This window comes from Hypanus sabinus, chromosome 8 (assembly GCF_030144855.1).
Source record: "Hypanus sabinus isolate sHypSab1 chromosome 8, sHypSab1.hap1, whole genome shotgun sequence".
Lineage (NCBI taxonomy): Eukaryota > Metazoa > Chordata > Chondrichthyes > Myliobatiformes > Dasyatidae > Hypanus > Hypanus sabinus.
This window is the reverse complement of record NC_082713.1, coordinates 112,278,891-112,302,732: the sequence shown is the minus strand read 5'-3', so window position 1 is coordinate 112,302,732 and position 23,842 is coordinate 112,278,891. Positions and strand designations below refer to the sequence as shown.

Here is a 23,842-nt window from a genome sequence, read left to right as displayed (position 1 = left end):
TAACCAATTTAAGCGCTGAGCCAGATTTAAGATTAAGGCAATGAGGCTGAGAGCAAAGGACGAAATTGGTGTTTGTGAAGTCTCACTCACCTCAGCGCTGTGTGTATTAGTTATTTTATTGTTTGCGTGATCTGTTCTTTTCTCACACATTGGATGTTTGCCCATCTTTGTGGTGTGGGGGTTTTTCATGGATTTTATTGTGTTTCTTTCCTTTGTGGCTGTCTGCAAGGAGATGAACCTCGGGTTGTATATGGTATGCATACTTTGATAATAAACATTCTTTTGAAGCTTGTCAACACATATTGAACCATTTTTGCGTCAACGACCAACACAGTTTGAGGATGTGCTGGGGGCAAGAGCTGCCACACTTCCCATGCCAACATTGCACACCCACAACTTACTAGCCCTTACCTGTAAATCCTTGGAACGTGGGAGGAAACCTGATCACCGGGAGGAGATCCATATGGTCACAGGGAGAACGTACAAACTGCTTACAAAGAGCAGTGGGAATCAAACCTCAATAGCTGGTGCCATAATGCTAACCGCAATGCTACAGGCCACCCTTAGTGTTGTAATACCCAACTTGCATTTGATATTTATATTCACAAAATCTGAGACGCAGACACACTTGGGCAGAGAGATTAAGCAAGATAACCGTTCTATAAAGCAGCACCTGTACACAGTTCCCAACTGCATGTAGTGAAAGGCGTCAATCTTCATCACAATTCCCTGAAGCCAAAACAGAAAGAACACGACAATATAAAAAAACAGAAGCACAAAGTCAGTTATTCATCCTCTTCCACCCGCTACACCCTTTACACTGGTGAACTATTTAATAAGCCTAATCTGACGAAAGGTCTCGGCCCAAAACGTTGACTCTTTATTCCTCTCCATAGATGCTCCAGCACTTTGTGCCCATTGCTCTGGCTATCCAACGTCTTCAGAATCTCGTGCCTCAGTGTGCATCTTTCAGTAAAGTATGCCCATCGCCTCCCCCTGATACCCTTCCTTCTCTTTCTCACATGGTCCACCATCAGTGCCTTACCTTTTCCCAGGAGAAGAGGGTCGAGCAGTGGAAAGAGAGGGATGGGGGAGTGTGTGTGAACCAGTCACAAGGAAGCCTGAATGCTAGCAGGTTCTTGATTATAAAGGTCAAAGGTTACAACAAGTAGGCAGCAGGATTGAGTTGAGAGGGAAAATAAATCAGCCATGATTGAACAGCAGAACAGATTTGGTAAGCAGAATGGCGTAATTCCACTCCTACGTTTTAAAGGTCACATAAATATCTGCAGATCTCTGCAGCATAAAGATTCCAACAAATCACAGCTCTGAGTAATGGAATTTCTCTCATCCGTCCTATCCTCTCCCAAGATGGACTCCTGCTTTACCCTCTTCAGCATCCAGCCATTAACAGCAGCTCAACTCCCACCCACCCCCACACATGTTTGTTTTAGCCTTGAACACATGCAGAGAGCGGAAGAAATCTGGTAAAAAGCTTATCTGCACAATGTCACTGACAGTGAATGGAGCCACATCAAGGGAAATCAGGATTAAGTTTCATACAGTGACCCAATAGACAGACTACAAAAAGCTTTCAAAGATCATACAATGGGACTGAGAAAAATAACAGAGCTGAAAAATTAAAGCAGAGCTGATCACCCTTTCGCAACAGCATGCCTGCTAACTGACAAGCAGGTAGGATCAGGGAGCAAAATAAACACAAGAAATACCGCAGATGCTGGAAGTCTAAAGCACAAAATACTCAGCAAGTCAGGCAGCATCTGACTTGGAAATGGAGGGGATAAACAGTTGACATTTCGAGCCGAGACTCTTCTTCGGAAGTGGAAAGGAAGGGGGAAGATGAATCAAAAAGTGGGGGAGGGGAAGGAGGATAGCTGGAAGGTGATAAGTGAAGCCAGGTGGGTGGGAAAGGTAAAGGACTGGCGAGGAAGGAATCTGATAGGAGAGTGGAACGTAGGAGAAAGGGAAGGAGGGGCACCAGGGGAGGTGACTGGCCAGTGGGATGAGGCAAGAGGCCAGAGTGGGGGATAGAAGAGTGGAAGGGGAGGGAATTTTTTTTAAACCGGAAGGAGACATTGATATTCATGCTATCAGGTTGGAGGCTACACAGACAGAATATAAGGTGTTGCTCCTCCACCCTGACAGTGGCCTCATCCTGGCACAGGAGGAGGCACAAATCAACATGTCAGAACTAGATACGAGGGCGGAGGGGAACCAGAGTGTAGGAACAGATGTATGGGAGAAGGAAGAAAAAGAAGACAGTAAAGTTGTTTGCACCGTTACAGATAAACAGAGAGTAAGAGGTGGAGAATTTCTTAAATGCATTTATTTTAATGCTAGGAGCATTGTAAGAAAGGTGGATGAGCTTAGAGCATGGATTGATACCTGGAAATATGATGTTGTAGCTATTAGTGAAACATGGTTGCAGGAGGGGTGTGATTGGCAACTAAATATTCCTGGATTTCGTTGCTTCAGGTGTGACAGAATCAGAGGGAGAAGAGGGGGAGGTGTTGCATTGCTTGTCAGAGAAAATATTACAGTGGTGCTCTGGCAGGATAGATTAGAGGGCTCCTCTAGGGAGACGATTTGGGTGGAATTGAGGAATGGGAAAGGCGTCTTAACACTCGTAGGGGTGTATTATAGACCACCTAATGGGGAGCGAGAATTGGAGGAGCATATTTGTAAGGATATAGCAGATATTTGTAGCACTGGGTGGTGATTGTGGAAGATTTTAATTTTCCACTCACAGACTGGGAAGCCCATTCTGTAAAAGGGCTGGATGGTTTGGAGTTTGTAAAATGTGTGCAGGATAGTTTTTTGCAGCAATACATAGAGGTACCAACTAGAGAATGGGCAGTGTTGGATCTCCTGTTAGGGAATAAAATAAGTCAGGTGACGGAGGTATGTGTTGGGGAGCACTTTGGGTCCAGTGATCATAATGCCATTAGTTTCAATATAATTATGGAGAAGGACAGGACTGGATCCAGGGTTGAGATTTTTGATTGGAGAAAGGATAACTTTGAGGAGATGCAAAAGGCTCTAGGAGTGGATTGGGACGATTTGTTTTATGGGAAGGATGTAATAGAGAAATGGAGGTCATTTAAAGGTGAAATTTTGAGGGTACAGTATCCTTACTTTCCTGTTAGGTTGCAAGGAAAGATTAAAAGTTTGAGAGAGCCATGGTTTTCAAGGGATATTGGAAACTTGGTTCGGAAGAAGAGAGATATCTACAATAAATATAGGCAGCATGGAGTAAATGAGGTGCTTGAGGAATATAAAGAATGTAAGAAGAATCTTTAGAAACTAGAAAAGCTAAAAGAAGATACGAGGTTGCTTTAGGAAGTAAGGTGAAAATAAATCCAAAGGGTTTCTACAGATATTTTAATTGCAAAAGGATAGTGAGGGATAAAATTGGTCCCTTAGTGAATCAGAGTGGACAGCTATGTGTAGAGCCAAAAGAGATGGGGGAGATTTTGAACAATTTCTTTTCTTCGGTATTCACTAAGGAGAAGGATTTTGAATTGTGTAAGGTAAGGGAAACAAGTACGGAAGTTATGGAAACTATGACGATTAAAGAGCAGGAAGTACTGGCGCTTTTAAGGAATATAAAAGTGGATAAATCTCCGGGTCCTGACAGGATATTCCCTAGGACCTTGAGGGAAGTTAGTGTAGAAATAGCAGGGGCTCTGACAGAAATATTTCAAATGTCATTAGAAACGGAGATGGTGCCGGAGGATTGGCGTATTGCTCATGTGGTTCCATTGTTTAAAACGGATTCTAAGAGTAAACCTAGCAATTATAGGCCTGTAAGTTTGATGTCAGTGGTGGGTAAATTAATGGAAAGTATTCTTAGAGATGGTATATATAATTATCTGGACGGACAGGGTCTGATTAGGAACTGTCAACATGGATTTGTGCATGGAAGGTCATGTTTGACAAATCTTATTGAATTTTTTGAAGAAGTTACTAGGAAAGTTGACGAGGGTAAAGCAGTAGATGTTGTCTATATGGACTTCAGTAAGGCCTTTGATAAGGTTCCGCATGGAAGGTTAGTTAGGAAGGTTCAATCGTTAGGTATTAATATTGAAGTAGTAAAATGGATTCAACAGTGGCTGGATGGGAGATGCCAGAGAGTAGTGCTGGATAACTGTTTGTCAGGTTGGAGGCCAGTGACTAGTGGTGTGCCTCAAGGATCTGTACTGGTTCCAATGTTGTTTGTCATATACATTAATGATCTGGATGATGGGGTGGTAAATTGGATTAGTAAGTATGCAGATGAGACTAAGATAGGTGGTGGTGTGGATAATGAAGTAGGTTTTCAAAGCTTGCAGAGAGATTTAGGCCAGTTAGAAGAGTGGGCTGAAAGATGGCAGATGGAGTTTAATGCTGATAAGTGTGAGGTGCTACATTTTGTTAGGACTAATCAAAATAGGACATACATGGTAAATGGTAGGACATTGAAGAATGCAGTAGAACAGAGTGATCTAGGAATAATGGTGCATAGTTCCCTGAGGGTGGAATCTCATGTGGATAGGGTGGTGAAGAAAGCTTTTGGTATGCTGGCCTTTATAAATCAGAGCATTGAGTATAGGAGTTGGGATGTAATGTTAAAATTGTACAAGGCATTGGTAAGGCTGAAATTGGAGTATTGTGTACAATTCTGGTCATCGAATTATAGGAAAGATATCAACAAAATAGAGAGAGTACAGAGAAGATTTACTAGAATGTTACCTGGGTTTCAGCACCTAAGTTACAGAGAAAGGTTGAACAAATTAGGTCTTTATTCTTTGGAGCGTAGAAGGTTGAGGGGGGACTTGATAGTTATTTAAAATTATGAGGGGGATAGATAGAGTTGATGTGGATAGGCTTTTTCCAGTGAGAGTAGAGGAGATTCAAACAAGAGGACATGAGTTGAGAGTTAGGGGGCAAAAGTTTAGGGGTAACACAAGGGGGAACTTCTTTACTCAGAGAGTGGTAGCTATGTGGAACAAGCTTCCAGTAGAAGTGGTAGAGGCAGGTTTGGTATTGTCATTTAAAGTAAAATTGGATAGGTATATGGACAGGAAAGGGATGCAGGGTTATGGACTGAGTGCAGGTCAGTGGGACTAGGTGAGAGTAAGCATTCAGCACGGACTAGAAGGGCTGAGATGGCCTGTTTCTGTGCTGTAACTGTTATATGGTTAACAGGAAAAGGGAATCGGAATTAAAACATTTGACCACAGGGAAGTTGTGTTTTTGGTGGATGTAGTGGAGGTATTCAAGGAAGTGTCCTCCCACCCCATTCCCCCAATTTCTGACGTGTTTCACCAACATAGGTAAAATAAACAGTCGACACTGAGCCAAGACCCTTCATCAGGACTGGAAAGGAAGGGAGGAAATGTCAGTACAAGTAGCTGTGGGGAGGAGGAAAAGTACAAGCTGGCAGGTGATAGGTGAAGCCAGGCGAGGGGGAAGTGGGTGGGTGGGAGAGGAGGGGAATGAAGTGACAACATTTTGGGCTTGCTGAGTTCCTCCAGCATTTTGAGCGTATTGCTCAAGATTTCCAGCATCTGAAGATCCTCTTGCATTTGTGACTGAAAGTCATTATACCTTTTAAAGTTATTCTTTTATAAGGAGAAGCCGTGGTTGCCAATTAGTTCTGTATTGATGCAGTTACACAGGTGGATAAAGGTCAGCCGCACGATTTGGATAGCAGATCAGCATAGTAGTCAGCGTGATGTTTTTACAACACCAGTGACTTGGGTTCAATTCCACCGCCATCTGTACCTTCTCCCCAGGACTGTGTGGGTCTCCTCTGGATGTTCCCATTTCCTCCCACATTCCAAAGATGTACAGATCAATAGGTTAATTAGTCACATGGGTGTGATTGGACAGTGTGGGCTCATTGCGCCAGAAAGACCTGTTACTGTGCTGCATCTCTGAACAAAATTAAAATCAGTAAAGAAAAAGTTAACTCACTAACCTTTTGCACGTCATAGTGAAGTCCACGTATCACAAAGTTTGGGTTGTAATCATAGCTCCGCAGGTCTTCTGGATACTAGGGATAAAGGAGACAATTCCATTAGAGCATGGAATATCTCACCCAGCCCTGGGATTGCTCCAGGAAAAGAGACAACATGGACTGATGGATCGAATGGCCTCCTTCTGTGCCAATATCATTCTATACACGCTGACTAAACCCAGCTCAACCTCACTAACATCTCCTGTGCCAACCTAAAAGCTGTGTTGTCTGTCAACCAGTACAGAGTAAAGATCAAAGTTACATTTATTATCAAAGATAGATAGCTAATTTATTAATCCCAAAGGAAATTACAGTGTCACAGTAGCATTACAAGTACACAGATATACAGATATTAGATGAGAAAAAAGAACAAAGCATGTTACCTTAAAAGCAAGATGTACAATATTTACAAGTTTACACTGATAAGATGGTAATGCAAGAACTACCTCAATATTATACAGTAATGGGTGCACATTCACACCAACCAGATAAGTAGTGATGGAGGATTGCACAGCATTGCACAGAGTGTCTGCGATAGCAAGGTGTGGTAAACAGAGCTAATCAGAGCTTAAACAAAGGTTAATAACAGTCTAACAGGAGGGGATCATCACTTCCCCATCTATAGGTTGACTCATTATAGAGCCTAATTGCCGAGGGCAAGAATGACCTCATACAATGTTCTTTGGAGCAATGCAGTCCTCTCAGTCTATTATTGAAAGGGCTCCTCTGTTCTGTCAAGGGGCATGCGGAGGATGAGAAACATTGTCCAGAATTGCCAGGATTTTCCGTAGGGTCCTTTGTTCTACCACAGCCTCAAGTATGTCCAATTTGGGTCCTATAACATGCCAGCCTTTCACATTAGTTTATTAAGCCTGTTGGCATCACCCGTGTTGATGCCATTGCCCCAGCAGACCTCCACACTGAAGATTGTAAAAGTGACAACAGACTGGTAGAACACATGAAGGAGAGGCCTGCGTACTCCAAAGGAGCTCAGTCTCCTCAGGAAGTAGAGGCGACTCTGTCCCTTCCTGTACACAGCCTCTGTGTTGGTGTTCTACTCAAGTCTGTCATTCAGATGCACCCCCAGGTCCTCACCACATCCACATTCTCACCATCACCATTGACAGCAACTGGAAGCAGAGCAGACTTAGCCTTTAAGTCCCTCACCATCACCTTTGTCTTACTGATGTTCAGCTGCAGATGATTCATCTTGCACCATTCGACAAAGTCCTCCACCAGGGCCCTGTATTCATCCTCCCATCTCCCTTTATACACCCAATTAATGCTGAGTCAGCAGAGAATTTCTGCAGATGATATGACTCAGTGTTGTATCTAAAGTCCAAGGTGTACAGGGTCAACAGGAAGGGAGTCAATACAGTCCCCTGTGGGGCCCCAGTGCTGCTTACAGACATGTCTGACACACAACTCTGAAGCTGCACAAACTGTGGTCTGCCAGGCAGGTTGTCCATTATCCAGGACACAATGGAAGTGCCAACCTGCATTGAATGGAAACTTTCCCCCAGCAATGAGGGCTGTAGGTATTGAAGGTACGAGGAAAATCAAAAAAATCATGATCGTCACAGTGCTGCCCTGCTTATCCAATGAGAGTCAGCTCTGTTCAGCAGGTAGATGACAGCATCGCCCACTCCAATGTGCTCCTGGTGGGCAAACTGCAGGGGACCGAGGGCTGATCTGACCAGGGGTCGGAGGTGAGCCAGGACCAGCCTCTCTAGAGTCTCCATGATATGTGAGGTCAGGGCCACTGGACGGTAGTCATTCAAGACTTCTGGTTGGCCCAGTTGGGTACTGGGGCCACACACGATGTTTTCCACACAGTCAGGACCCTTTCCAGCCTGAGACTCGGATTGAAAATGCGCTGGAGAACTCCACACAGCTGCTCAGCACACTCCCTCAGGACCCTGGGGTTCACACCATCCGGTCCCGATGCTTTGCCGTGTCTGAGTTTCCCCAGAGCCCTTCTCACCTGCTCAGTACAAATATGTTACCATATGCTACCTTGAGATTCATTTTCTTGCAGGCATTTATGGGAAAAATAAAGAAATACAATAGAATTTATGAAATCTGCGCATTAACAAAGACTGACAAAACTAACATGCAAAAGCCAACAAATTGTGCAAATAAAGAATTACTGAGAATATGAGCCTGGTAGAGAGGAAGCCAATCTCCCCCACCTCCTGCCCAATGGTAGTAGTGAGAAGACAGCATGGCCTGGATGGCGGGGGCCTTTGATAATGGATGCTGCTTTATTGTGGCAGTGCTCCTTGTAGATGTACTCAATAGTAGGCTTTGCCTGTAATAGCAATTACTCATATTCATTGCCAATATGACCAATCTGATGAATCAGCCTATTTTATTAATGACTCCACAATATCTTCAGCTACCTCTTTCAGAACCCAGGATGTAGTCCATCTGGTCCAGGTGACTTATCTATCTTCAGCTTTAGTAATAATGACTACATTCCTGCCCCCCAACACACTAAAATTTCTGGCACAGTGCCAGTGTCTTCCAAAGTAAAGACTGACACAAAATACTTACTTGTAGTCGTAGCATCCTTGGAAGTGAGCCTGTAGGTTATGGAACCAGTTCAGAGTTGAGGTGAGTGAAGTTATCCACACTGGCTCAGGTGCCTGATGGTTGAAGGTTAATAACTGTCCCCGAACCTGGTGGTGTGGGAACTAAGGTTTCTGTAGCCAATGGTAGGAGCAAGAAGAGAACATGCTTGGTGGGTCATTGATGACAGATGCTACTTCTTGGAGCAGCACTCCTTATAGATGTGCTCAATGGTGGGGAGGGCTTTGGACAAGCAGAGGGGGTTGCAGGATGGGGGAAGCTTGCGGAGGGAATCCAAACCTCCTGATGGGCTGAATGACCTAATTCTGCTCCTTTGTCTTCTGGCCCTATGGACTATTCAAGTTCAAATCCCAGGAGAATTTGATTTTATTTGTTTTTATTTAAAATACAGCATGGTAACAGGTCCTTCTCATGTCATGTCCGCGCCACCCAATTATACCCGAGTGGCTAATTAACCAACTAACCAGTACGTCTTTGGACTGTGGGAGGAACTTGGGACACCCGGAGGAAACCCACAGGGTCGTGGCCAGGACATACAAACTCCTTACAGGCAGTGGTGGGAATTGAACCCAGGTCACTGGCAACTCATCAAACCTATTCCAGCATTTGTTAAGATCACATCCAGTCTTCTACCTAGGCTCTATCCATTTACCTTACCTCCATCTCAGCTGGTCTGGCCTCTATGTACCTCCAAAATCTACCCATCTGCATCCCTTCTTTCTGACAACGTTTTCTCTTCCACAGATGCTGGCTGACCTGCTGAGATTTTCCAGCATTATCTGTTCTTTGTGCAGATGTCCAGCAACTGCAGTGCTTTTTTTGTATTTAATTTCAATGGATAGCAAGCTCAATTCTTTCTTCCAGCACATTAGTCCCACACAGGGTGAAGAGACAAGCTGAAGGCAGGGAAGGAGCTTGCGATGGGTGACCCGGTTACTCACTTCGCGCATTCCAACATGATGACTCAAAGGAATTTCATCGACTATGAAGTACCCTGAAGCATCCTGAGCTGCTTTTGTTACAAACTTTTCCCTTTAACACCAAATTCGAATGCTCAGACTGCGATGGTGGTGTTCAAACCTGGATCAGCAGCTGTGAACAGTTTCAAACTCTTGGGAGTGCACATCTTACACAATCTCTCACGGTCCCAGAACACATTCTACACAGTGAAGAAAGCTCACCAGTGCCTCTGCTTTCTGAGGAGGCTGAATAGAGCTGGGCTATTCATACTCATGTCTTGCTTTCAGGATTACCCATGCCATGTGCTAGCGAGGCCAGAAATAGGAAGACCATACAGTTTAATACATGGCTAAGGAGTTGGTGCAGAAGGGGAGGGCTTTATATTTTTGGATCATTGGGCTCTCTTCCAGGGATGGTGGGACCTGTACAGAAGAGACAAATTAAAAGCCAACTGCAGGGGGATTAGCATCCTAGTGGGAAGGTTTGCTAATGCTGCACAGGGGGTGTTTAAACAAAAGTTGTAGGCAGAGGAAAACCAGGATGCCAGAACAAATGGTGGAGAGATTATGGAGAAAGATGCTGTTAAGCCTACATACAAAGTCAGGAACCAGAAGGTTGAGCATGGTGGGACTAATGATCTGAGCTGCGTGTATTCCAATGCAAAAAATATCGTAGGAAAGGCGGATGAGCTTGGGGCATGGATCAACACATGAAATTACGATATAGTAGCCATTAGTGAGACTTGGGTGTGGGAGGGGCAGGACCGGCAGCTCAGTGTTCTGGGTTTCCATTGTTTTAGATGTAACAGTAGGAGGGATTAGAGGAGGAGGGCTGGCATTACTAGTCAGGGAAAATGTCAGAACAGACTGATGTGAAGTGAACAAACTCACACTTACTGAGGCTTTATGGCAGAAATGAGGAATAAGAAAGATATGGCCACTGTTGTGTATTTAATATTTTGATAATATTTGAGAAATCTTTTATAGATATCACTTAATTAAGCATTCTTTTTTGTTTAAATAATTACAGGTTATGTGTATAAATACATTAATCGCATGTCATTGCTCCACCACGTGACACATGCAGGCTTAAAAGTAAAGTCGAAATTAAATCTGCATTCCTGGACTCTCATCTTCATTTGAATTAGTTTAATGTTTTGAAGTTACAGAACATAACATTGGCAACAAGCTATTTTTAAAATGAACCTGACATGGCTACCGAACTGTTAAAGCAAGTGAGATTTTGGAAATAAAACGCAGTGTGAGCAACGTTGGACAGTTTAGGGTAGCCCAGCATATGGAGTGACAGCCTTTGGAAGGGAAGACACAAATGAATTTTTGTTCTAAGTCAGTCATAAAGAGTGAGTACCAGGTGATAATAATCATCAACAAAATCAGAAATAACCTGGCTACATCGGAAAGATTGACAAGTTTGATTACACAGCAGGTAATTGGCTCATGAATACTGAGCTACTGGTACAATATCTTGAAGCAAATGAAATAGCCAATGAAAAGCGAATGCCAACTTTGCTAAATGAATTATGTTTAAAGGCATACAATTTGCTTTGAAGTTTGATTGCTCCAACCAAACCAGCAGAAATGAGCTTTGCTACTATTGTAAAAGTGATGCAGGAACATGTAAGACCAGAGCCATTGTTGACTGCAGAATGCTTTAGGTTTTATAAGCGGAATCAAAAGAAAAGGGAGTCCATTTCAGGATACATGGTTGAATTTAAGAGGTTGGCTGAGCGTTAGATTATCGCTGTGAGCTTAATGTTCAAAGGTACACATTGTATCGAAAGGAAAGGTAGGAAGGCAGAGGGGTGGTGTTGTTCTGTTGGTAAAAAATGAAATTGAATAATTAGAAAGAGGTGACATAGGGTCAGAAGGTGTTGTCAATCATCATGGATAGAGCTAAGGAACTGCAAGGGTAAAAAGGGAGTTGTATACATGTAACATGCTGTAAAGTTTCTCTGCTGATGGAATGGTTTCTTTGTAGCAGCAACGTTTGGGTTATAACTAGAGATAACACGGTTTGGAATGCTGGGGCTATCCAATCAGAGAAATGTTGTTCTTCCCTGTGAATCTGGACGAGAGACTTTCGCAGTCTTTTGCCAGGGAGAGATGAGGCCAGAAGACGAGAATGGAGAGAGCTGGTAGACTTCCGGAGCGAGTGGACTTAGGGCAGCGACAATCGGAGGAGATCGATGGTGGACGACCAGATTATCAGTGACCTCCAACCTTACGCAATAGACTGTTTCATGAATGGGCCAAAGCCTCATTGAGCTTGTCTGTAGTGAATACAGGAGGGCCAGCATTGTGGGGGCATGATTGGCTGAAACAACTGCAACTTGATTGGAAATCCAGCCACCATTTACATGCCACACCGTTGCATGCCATGAAGCCAACTGAAAACAAATTAAGAAGGGTACTGGATGATGCCACAATTGTCTCCATGCTGGACACCGTGAACCATTGCCCAACAAAGGACAAGCAAAGGTGGTGCCAAGTTCTGTGCCTCTGCTCGGAAAGCATATTGGATCAAAAATCAACCATGCTGCTCAGAAGAAGTGTGAAAGTGACGAAAGCACTGGTCCAACAGTAGTTGTAGGCAACAAGCCCGAGACAGCTTCTGATGTGTTAATCAGGCAGTGACTCACGAAATGTGGCTTGGTTCTAAACTGGAAGAGAGATCAAGGAGCTTCAGAAGAGCTGCAAGCGTTCAGTTTTTGTGAGTATAAAGAACCGGAACCTACTCTACATGCAGTAAGGCTATTGCATGAACTCCATGTGGGAGACAAAAAGCTGCTGGTAAAGGTAGATGCAAACACCAAGGCACAACTAGATGAACAGGGAGGTCAAAAAGAAAGGAGTCAACAGAAATACAAAAATGAAGGATTCATCAGAGGATTCTGTGGATGAGGAAATGAAGAGGAGAGATCAGATCATAAAGGGAGCAACAGAAGGATTAATAAGAGTACACTCCAATGAACTAAATATACCTTCCCAAGATCAAGGTGCACAAACTAGAAGAAAGAGGAAGCACTTGGCTACCACTTTCAGAACCACTCACTGAAGTTTCAGTGGCAACTCCTTCGACAACCACAGAGGAGGTCTCAGACCCCAAGATTCTTTCAGAGCCACGAGTCTCATCTGCCAAGCCTAGTAACTTCCTTTGTCAGGAAGGAAGTTATCCCATGAGTAAGAAATTCTCCACAGCAATTAAATCTTTAAACCCAAACGAGACAATTTAAAATATGCTATGCTGTGGATGTCTGTATATAGTAGTTATATTTTATAGTATATTGCGCATATAGTTGAGGTGCATTGAGTTGGATTTTATAGCTAAGCAGGGAGGAGTGTATGTATTTATTATTTCAATAATATGAGTAATCTTGTGATATGTTGTTTAATTAAGCATTCTTGTTTAATTAATTACAGGTTGTATGGGTAAATTAGTTAACTGCAAACATCATCACACTACCACGTGATACATGCGGGCCTCGATTAAAGTAAAGTTAAACCTGCATTCCCAGACTCCCATCTTCATTTGGATTAGTTTAATATATTGAAATAGAAAAACATAACAACCACATTAATGGGGCTATATTATAGACTACCCAACAGTTTGCAGGATTTAGAGGGGCAAATCTGTAGAGAGATCTCAGATATAAGGTTGTGATAAGTGATTTCATCTTTCCACACATTGCATAGCATAGAAGGGCTGGATGGGAAAGAGTTTGTCAAATGTGTTCAGGAAAATTTCCTTAAACCAGTATATAGAAGTCCCAGTGAAAGAGTGTACAATGCTCGATTCCCTATTAGGGAAGGAAACAGGGCAGGTGACAGAAGTTTGTGTAGGGGAACACTTTGCATCTAGTGATCACAATGACATTAGTTTCAATGTAATAACAGAAAAGGCTAGGTCTGGTCCGTGGGTTGAGATTCTAAATTGGAGAAAGGCTAATTTTAATGCTTTCAGAAAGGATCTGGTAAGTGTGTACTGGGACAGGTTGTTCTCCAGCTAAGATGTACTTTGTAAATGGGAAGCCTTCAAAAGTGAAATATTGAGAATACAGAATTTGTATGCTCCTGTCAAAATAAAGGGCAAGGATGACAGATTTAGGGAACCTTGGTTTTCGAGGGATACTGAGACCCTGGTTAAGGAAAGGAATGAGGTGCATAGCAGGTATAGGCAGGCAGGAACAAATGAGGTTTTGATGGAGTATTAGAAATTCACGAGAACACTTGAGTAAGAGATCAGAAGGGCTAAAAGAAGGTGAGGTTTCCTTGGCAGACCAGGTGAAGGAGGATCCCAAGTAATTCTGCAGAAATGTCAAGAAGAAAAGGACTACAAGGGCCAAAATATGTCCTCTGGAAAATCAGAGTGGTAATTATGCGTGGAGCCGAAAGAGATGGGAGAGATCTTAAGTGTATTTTCTGCATCTGTATTTACCTGGGAGATGGACACAGAATCTATAGAAATGAGGCAAAGCAGCAGCGAGGTCATGGATCCTGTCAGATTACAGAGGAGGAGGTGAATTAGGGTGGATAAATCCCCGGGGCCTGACAAGGCGTTCCCTTGGATCCTGTGGGGGCTAGTGCAAACATTGCAGGGACCTTAGTGGAGTCACAGGGGAGCTGCCAGTGGATTGGGGAATAACTAATGTTGTTTCATTGATTAAGAAGTGTTCTAAGAATAAGCCAAGAAATAATAGGCTGATGAGCCTGACATCAGTAGTGGGAAATTTATTGGAAGGTGTTCTAAGGGACCAAATATATAATTATTTGGATAGATTGGGACTGACTAGGGATAGTCAACATGGTTTTCTACCATGTTGTACGAGCTACCATGCAATCTTAGAGTTTTTTGAGTAAGTTTCCGAGAAAGTTGATGAAGGCACGGACTTCAGCAAGGCCTTTGACAATGTCCCACATGGGAGGTTGGTCAAGAAGTTTCATTTGCTCAGCATTCAAGATAAGGTAGTAAATTTAATTGGACACTCGGTTCACAGAAGAAAGGATGTAGATAATTGCCTCTCTGACTGAAGGCCTGTGACTAGTGTGGTGCCACAGGGAGTGGTGCTATGTCTGTTTGTCACCCATATCAACGATCTGAATGGTCATGTGGTATACTGACTCAGCAAACTTGTGGATAATACTAATACCGGGGTGCAGTGGACAGCAAGGAAGACTATCAAAGCTTGCAACAGGTAAAGTACACTGATGAGCCAATCTATAGCATTAAGATCTTGCATTCCAAATTCCATTGGGGGACCTTTAATTAAGTTCACTGTTGTGTGACGTTTTGTTAACACAAGAAGCTATTACAAGAGCACACTTCAGTGTAAGCCTCTGATGGCACGGTAAAGTAGCAGTGAGTACGTCGTGTTACAGCGCCAGCAATCACTGATCAAGGTTTATTCCCACCACTGCCCAAAAGGAGTTTAGTACGTTCTCTCTGTGATCAAATGGACTTACTTCAATATCCTCACACATTCCACCATTTAGAGTTAGTGAGTTGAACCATGGTGACACAAACGTTTCTGATTTGATTTGTCGCAAGCCATGCATTTCACTGTATGTCAAAGTACACATAACAAATAAAGCTAATCTTTAATAAAGGGACAACCTTTCACAACTGAGATGAGGAGGAATTTCTTCAGCTGGAGAGGGATGTATCTGTGGAATTGTAGCCTGGTGTATTTAAGGCAGAGATAGACAAGTTTTTGATTGGTAAGGGTGCTAAGCGTTACGGGGAGAAGGCAGCAGAATAGCATTATAGCAAAATTAGCCATGACTGCATGGCAGAGCAGACATGATGAGTCAAATGGATCATTCTTCTCCTATACCTTATGGTCTTTACCATTGCTGACATTTCCATCAAAGCCCAGCTACCTCTAAACTCTACAGATAATTAAGTTAAAGTTTGTTCTAGGTCTTTAACATTAAACAATGATGCTTTGATATCTTCAGCAGATAACCTGCTCACCTGTCTGTTATTACAAATGCATGAATCAGTAATGAGTGAATTTTGTTGGCAAATATGAACCCAGAACTCTCACGTCAGCATGTGACCACATTGAAAATGTTGCCCCACCTAAACAACAGCTCTCCACAGCCAATAACTTTGGATACAGGTGGACTTTAACCTGAACCAGGTTTATCATCCTTCGTGCAGCCACTGACGTGGGGTTTAATCTTGTGCCTACAATTCAATAAAAATCTGCTAGCGAGGTGTCAGAGGTCAGGTCGCCCATCGTAGCAACACATAAGTACAAAACCAGCTGGAGAACAGAACCTGGTGTCTCTGCCACTGGACTTTGTGCTCAGCGTGGGCGCAAATCACAAACCGCAAACGTACTGAGCTGAGGGAAACAGATGCCCTTGGTCCATAATCCCCTCCACTGCCACGATGGGGCCACACAGAGGCTGGAACAGCAACACCTCTTATTCTTTCTGGGTAGCCTCTAAACTGATGGCATGAACATCATTTTCTCTAATTTCTTGTAATTTTGCTCCTCCTTCCCTTCTCACGTTTTCCATTCCCCTTTCTGTCTTCCTTCTCACCCCTTCTCTCCCCACCTCCATCCAATTTCCCTCCTCCTTTCCCCTTTTCCCTTGGTCCACCCTCCTCTCCTATCAGATTCCTCCTTCTTCAGCTCTTTATCTCTCTCACCTATCACCTTCCAGCTTCTTCATTCATCCCCCCCCTCCCCCACCCACCACCGTTCCCCCTCACCTGGCTTCACCTATCATCTGCCAGCTTGTACTCCCTCCCCTCCCCACACCTCCTTATTCTGGCCTCTTCCTCCTTCCTCCCCAGTCCTGATGAAGGGTCTAGGCCCAAAGCATCAACTGTTTATTCCTCCCCACAGATGCTGCCTGACCTTTGCACGTGCACTTCGAATCTGGTCTTGTACCATCAGGCTCAAGGACAGCGTCGATTCCACTGTTACCAGACTCTTGAAAGGACCTCTTGTATAATAAGATGGACTCTTGACCTTGTTATGAACTTGCACCTTATTGTTTCCCCGTACTGCACTTTCTCTGCAGTTGTTACGCTTTATTTGGCATTGTTAATGTTTTATCTTGTGCTGCCCCAATACACTGTGTAATGATCTGATCTCCATGAACAGTATACAAGACCAGCTTTTCACCATCTTGATACAGGTGACAATGATAAACCAATACCATTTGACCCTTCAACTTTACAGGGGTGGGGTGAATTTAGTCATCTGTACAGGGTCTCCCCTTGAATTGAAAAGAGAGGTACAGGTAAACCATTTTTTTATTGTTCTCGAATTGATTTCTGTCACTTAAATGTGTTATAATTTATTAAATTTATCATGTTTCTACTTTACATAAGTTCGTTGCAACTGGTTTTAAACTGGCCAGGGTGGAGAGTTAAAAGCTGAACAATGGTGTATGACAAAAGGTCTTGGTAAGCCTCTTACCAAGAAGATGCAGGATAGATTTGTTTGTGTTTACCCCTCTACAACCCATCCACCCCCAGTTCCTCCCCTCTCACCCCTCGTCTCTCTCTCAGACACTGGGGAGCCAACAACTACAGACACATGGACTATCACTGCTCCGCAGACCTCACCCAGGCAAGGCTGTGGGCCCGGACGGCATCAGCCCAGGGTTTGTGCTACTCAGCTGGGTGCAGACTTTCAATACATCCTTAATCTGAGCCTGAGCTTGAGCCTGGGGAGGGTCCCTGTGCTGTGGAAAACATCCTGCCTAGTCCCAGTACCCAGGAAGACATGTCCCACCACACCCAGTGACCACAGACCAGTGGCACTGACCTCACACGTTATTAGAAATACCAGCCCTGACACACCTCCAGACCATCATAAATCTGTCACTGGTCCTCCTGCCGTTTGATTACCAACCACACATTGGAGTCGAGGACGCCACTGTCTTCCTGATTCAACGGGCTTACACCCATGTGGAAGAGCCGCACTGTTCTTTGATTTCTCCGGTGCTTTTAACACCATACGACCTGCTTTACTAGGGAGTAAGCTCATGGAGATGCAGGTGGGTGCTCCACTAGTGTCCTGGATTACAGACGACCTGTCCAGGCAGCCACAACATGCGAGATTGCAGAACAGAGTATCAGATACCGCGGTGAGCAGTACAGGGGCAACTCACCGGATTGTCCTGTTCACCATCTACACCTCAAACTTCAGATACAAATCGGAGTCTTGCCACCTGCAGGGGTATTCGGACAGTTCTGCAGCTCTGGGCTGTATCAGCCGGGGTCAAGAGGCTGAGTACAGAAGAGAGGTGGACAACTTTGTTGAGTGATGTGGACTGAATCACCTGCAGCTCAACATCACTAAGGCAAAGGAGATGGTGGTGGACATCAGGAAGGTGAAAAGCCCTCACATTCCCATCTCTATCAAGGGAACGGATGTGGAAGTGATCCAGGACAAGAAATACCAGGACAATAAACTGGACTGGACTGCAAACACAGAGGCTCTGTACAAGAAGGGACAGAGACAAATGTGCTTTCTGCGGAGGCTCCAGTCATTCAACGTCTGTAGTACAGTGCTGCAGATGTTCTGCGACTCAGTCGTGACCAGCATTCTACCCCTCGCTGTGGTCTGATGTTCTACGACTCAATCGTGACCAGCATTCTATCCCTCGCTGTGGTCTGATGTTCTACGACTCAGTCGTGACCAGCATTCTACACCTCGCTGTGGTCTGATGTTCTGCGACTCAGTCGTGACCAGCATTCTATCCCTCGCTGTGGTCTGATGTTCTACGACTCAGTCGTGACCAGCATTCTATCCCTCGCTGTGGTCTGATGTTCTACGACTCACTGGTGACCAGCATTCTACCCCTCGCTGTGGTCTGATGTTCTCTGACTCAGTGGTGACCAGCATTCTATCCCTCGCTGTGGTCTGATGTTCTACGACTCAGTCGTGACCAGCATTCTATCCCTCGCTGTGGTCTGATGTTCTACGACTCAGTCGTGACCAGCATTCTATCCCTCGCTGTGGTCTGATGTTCTACGACTCACTGGTGACCAGCATTCTACCCCTCGCTGTGGTCTGATGTTCTCTGACTCAGTGGTGACCAGCATTCTATCCCTCGCTGTCGTCTGATGTTCTATGACTCAGTTGTGACCAGCATTCTACCCCTCGCTGTGGTCTGATGTTCTACGACTCAGTGGTGACCAGCATTCTACCCCTCGCTGTGGTCTGATGCTCTACGACTCAGTGGTGACCAGCATTCTACCCCTCGCTGTGGTCTGATGCTCTACGACTCAGTGGTGACCAGCATTCTACCCCTCGCTGTGGTCTGATGCTCTACGACTCAGTGGTGACCAGCATTCTACCCCTCGCTGTGGTCTGATGTTCTACGACTCAGTGGTGACCAGCATTCTATCCCTCGCTGTGGTCTGATGTTCTACGACTCAGTGGTGACCAGCATTCTACCCCTCGCTGTGGTCTGATGTTCTACGACTCAGTGGTGACCAGCATTCTACCCCTCGCTGTGGTCTGATGTTCTACGACTCAGTGGTGACCAGCATTCTACCCCTCGCTGTGGTCTGATGTTCTACGACTCAGTGGTGACCAGCATTCTATCCCTCGCTGTGGTCTGATGTTCTGCGACTCAGTCGTGACCAGCATTCTACCCCTCGCTGTGGTCTGATGTTCTACGACTCAGTGGTGACCAGCATTCTATCCCTCGCTGTGGTCTGATGTTCTACGACTCAGTCGTGACCAGCATTCTATCCCTCGCTGTGGTCTGATGTTCTACGACTCAGTGGTGACCAGCATTCTATCCCTCGCTGTGGTCTGATGTTCTACGACTCAGTGGTGACCAGCATTCTATCCCTCGCTGTGGTCTGATGTTCTACGACTCAGTCGTGACCAGCATTCTATCCCTCGCTGTGGTCTGATGTTCTACGACTCAGTGGTGACCAGCATTCTATCCCTCGCTGTGGTCTGATGTTCTACGACTCAGTGGTGACCAGCATTCTATCCCTCGCTGTGGTCTGATGTTCTACGACTCAGTCGTGACCAGCATTCTATCCCTCGCTGTGGTCTGATGTTCTACGACTCAGTCGTGACCAGCATTCTATCCCTCGCTGTGGTCTGATGTTCTACGACTCAGTGGTGACCAGCATTCTATCCCTCGCTGTGGTCTGATGTTCTACGACTCAGTTATGATGGACATGGGAAATTTTAACATGCAGGTAGAAAGGGAAAATCAGGTTGGTAATGGATCTAAAGAGGGTGAATATGTTGAATACCTAGGAAATGGCTTTTTAGAGCAGTTTGTCATTCATTCTACTGGGGGATCAACTATACTGGATCAGGTGTTATGCAATGAACCGGAGGTGATTCGGGAGCTTAGGGTAAAAGAACCTTTAGGTGCATGTTTAAGACAATGTGATTGAGTTCAACTTGAAATCTGATAGGCAGAAATTAAAGTCTGCCATAGCAGTAATTCAGTGGAGTAAAGAAAATTACAGTGGTATGACAGAGGAGTTAACCAAAGGAAATTGAAAGAAGGTGTTGGCAGGGATATCAGCAGAGCAGCAATGGGATGAGTTTCAGGGGAAAATGAGTAAGATACAGGATAGACATACTCCAACAACAAGGAAATAGTCAAATGGTAAAATAGTACAACCACGGCTGACAAAGCTAATGTAAAAACAAAAGAGAGGGCATACAACTATGCAAATATTAGCCGAAAGATAGAGGATTTGAAAGCTTTTAAAAACCTACTTAGGAGGGAAAAGATTAAATGTGAAAGCACGCTAGCAAACAATATCAAGGTGGATAGGAACGTTTTTTCAAGTATATAAAAAAAGAGATGAGAGTGGATATAGGACCGCTAGAAAATGAGGCTGGAGAAATAATAACTGGGAACAAGGAGATGGCAGATGAACTAAATGAACATTTTGCATCAGTCTTCACTGTGGAAGACACTAGCAGTGTGCCAGGTGTTGAAGGGTGTAAGGGAAGAGAAGTGAGTGAAGTTACTATTACAAGGGAGAAAATGCTCAAAAAGCTGGAAGACCCAAGGGTACATAAGTCACACGGACCAGATGAACTGTACCCTATTGTTCTGAAAGAGATAGCAGTAGAGATTGTGGAGGCATTAGTAATGATCTTTCAAGAATCATTGGACTCTGGCATGATTCCAGAGAACTGGAAAATTGCAAATGTCACTCCATTCTTCAATTTAGGAGAGAGGCAGCAGAAAGGAAACTAGACATCAGTCAGCCTGACCTCAGTGGTTGGGAAGATGTTGGAGTCAATTGTTAAGGATGAGGTTAGGGAGTACTTGGAGACACAGGACAAGATTGGAGAAAGTCAGCATGGTTTCCTTATCGGAAAATCCTGCCTGACGAGCCTGTTGGAAATCTTTGAGGAGATTACAAGGATAGATAAAGTGGATGTTGTATATTTGGACTTTCAGAAGGCCTTTCACAGGGTGCCACACATGAGGCTGCTAACCAAGTTAAGAGTCCATGGTATTACAAGAAAGGTACTGGCACGGTTAAAGCATTGGATGATTGGTAGGAGGCAGTGAGTGGGAATAAAAGGATCCTTTTCTGGTTGGCTGCCAGTGATTAGTAGTGTTCCACAGGGTTCATTGGGGTTGGGACAACTTCTTTTTATGCTGTATATCAATGACCTAGATGATGGAATAAATGGCTTTGTTGCCAAGTTTGCAGATGATACGAAGGTTGGTGGAGGGGCAGGTCACGTTGAGGAAACAGGAAGGTTGCAGAAGGACTCAGACAGATTAGGAGAATGGACAAGAAAGAGGCAAATGAAATAGTGTTGGAAAGTGCACAGTCATGCATGTTGGTAGAAAAAATAAATGTGTAGACTATTTTCTAAATGGGGGGAAATCCAAAACTCTGAGATGCAAAGGAGTGCAGAACACCCTAAAGGTCAACTACCAAATGCAATAAGCATATTCATCTCTCTGTGGTAGAATACATATCACAGTACAGTAGTCTCTGCTTTATTATTTCATACACTATTATTCCACATTATTAAATTGTGTATATTATTATTATTGTTATTCTGTAGTTTATCATTAGTTAAGTCTGCATACTGCTAAGTGTGTTTTTAAATGTTGTTGCTGTAATGTAAGAATTTCTCACTCGGGATCGATAAACAAAAATGAATTCCAACCAAGGGAGCTCGGCAGTGACAAGCTGGAAAAGTGTCATCTTTCACTGTAGTTCCATGGTGTGCATTGTATGATGTTTACAGGTAATCTTAGATAAAACCATACGATACGGGAGCAGAAATAGACTTTCAGTCATGGCTGAAGCTCATCATCAAACAAACATTTCCATAAGATGTATTTCAGACATTGTACATATATATCATATGATCATATATATCACAAATCTCCACAAAGTATTTATCTGAGGTATTCACTTATAGAAAAGAGTGGAAAGAAAAAGCAAGCAAAAGGAAAGAACTATGTACAAGTAGGGAGTGATTTTTTTTACAACAGATTCATTGATTTGTGAGAATAAAATCAGGCCTATGAGGCATTATGTAGTTAAACCATTTTTCCCAGTATGAATCAAATTATTCCAGCTTATGATTAACAGATGTTGTTATCTTCTCCATTTTGTAAATGTCCATTGTAATTTCCATCCATGTATTTAAAGTTGGGCTCTCCTGTTAAACCCATTCTCCCTCCTTCATCCCATAAACATTAACATTATAAATCAAGAACCCATCAATCTCTGCCTTATATACACACAATAACTTGGCCTCTACAGCCGTCTGTGGAAACAAATTCCACAGATTCACCACCTTCAGGCTGAAGAAATTCCAGGTCATCTCTGATCTAAAAGAATGTCCTCTTATTTTGAGGCTGTGCCCTTGGATCCAACACCCTCCCACTATCAGAAATATCCTCTTCACATCCACTATATCTAGGCCCTTTAGTATTTGGTAAATTTCAATGAAATTCCCCCTTTGTCTTTTTGAACCACTAAGTACAGGCCCAGAGCCATCAAAAGCTTCTCATCTGTTAAGTTAGAGCAGGGGTCAGATTGCATTTAGGTCAGAGTTATATTCAGTTATATTCAGTTCCAGGCCCATACTTTGGGAAGGACGTAGTGGTTCTGGCATTGCATACAGAGCAGATCATGAAGGAAGTATATATTTAAAGGTGAGAGAGGGCAAGTTCAAAGGAGATGCAAGGGCAAGTTTTTTATATATACCCACAGAGGGTGATGGGTGGTTGGAATGCACTGCTGGGGTGGTGGTAGAATCAGAATTATCATTGGCATATGGCATGATTTCGGTTAACTTTGCAGTAGCAGTATGATGCAGTACATAATATAGAGAAAATGAATTACAGTAAATATATATATATTTACAGAGTTGCAAGGTTGTTGCTGTGACACTACTCAACTAGCTGGTTTATCTCGCTCCTCTCGTCATCATCTGAGATTCTGCCAACAATGGTTGTATCAACAACCTTATAGAGTCATGGGTGTGGAGAGAGTAGGTTAAGCACACATCACTGAGGTGCACCAGTGTTGATTATAAAGAGGAGGAGATGTTACTACCAATCCACTCAGAGTGTGGTCTGCCAGCAAACATATTAGGGATTTTTGAGAGATGTTCAGATAGGCACTTGAGTGTCAGGGAAGATACAGACACAGTGTGGCCAGAAGGCATCAGTTTATTTGGCCATTTGATTCCTTCTGCACAACACTGTGGGCCAAAGGGCCTGTTGCTGTGGACAATACATGGATTTAAACAGAGGACAGTTTACACTAACAAATCTAATAAGAATAAAAGGTTAAGGGGTGGTGCAACAGTTTAAACCATTAAAGTTCAGATGAACAGATAGAGTGGAGATAATTTGTCCTTAGTTACTGTACGTACATCTACACTGACTAAACACTGTGTAAAGCTTGCTGAAGTCAATGAGCCAGTCACTGACATCAGGAAGGGGTTGGTACACAGAATGTGGGAGGAAAGCAGAACAGCCAGAAGTAATCCATGCAGGCATGAGGAAAATGAACAAACTCCTTACAGGCGGTGCCAAGAATTGAACCCAGGTCACTGGTGCAGTAACGCGTTATGCTAACCACGAAACTACCTTGTGCTCCTGCCTATATCAACCGTGCTGACTTTGAGACAGTTGAGAGCTTCAAGTTCCCAGAGAAAACATCACCAATAGCCTGTCCTGGTCTAATCACATAGACACTACGGCTCAGAAAGCTCACCAATATCTCTACTACCTCTGAAGGCTAAAA

At 43.8% G+C, this 23,842-nt stretch overlaps 1 protein-coding gene across 1 annotated transcript in view; it reads right to left on the bottom strand.

Annotated features, from left to right (window-relative positions):
* The window catches only part of nt5dc3 (5'-nucleotidase domain containing 3), a 66,887-nt gene that overhangs the window by 26,540 nt on the left and 16,505 nt on the right, over nucleotides 1–23,842 (bottom strand). Inside the window, exons 3-4 of the mRNA XM_059977626.1 lie at nucleotides 5,984–6,058; nucleotides 674–729 (exon numbers count right to left, since the gene is read on the bottom strand). Of these exons, the coding sequence (XP_059833609.1) occupies nucleotides 674–729; nucleotides 5,984–6,058 (131 nt within the window). The remainder of the gene's footprint in view (nucleotides 1–673; nucleotides 730–5,983; nucleotides 6,059–23,842) is intronic.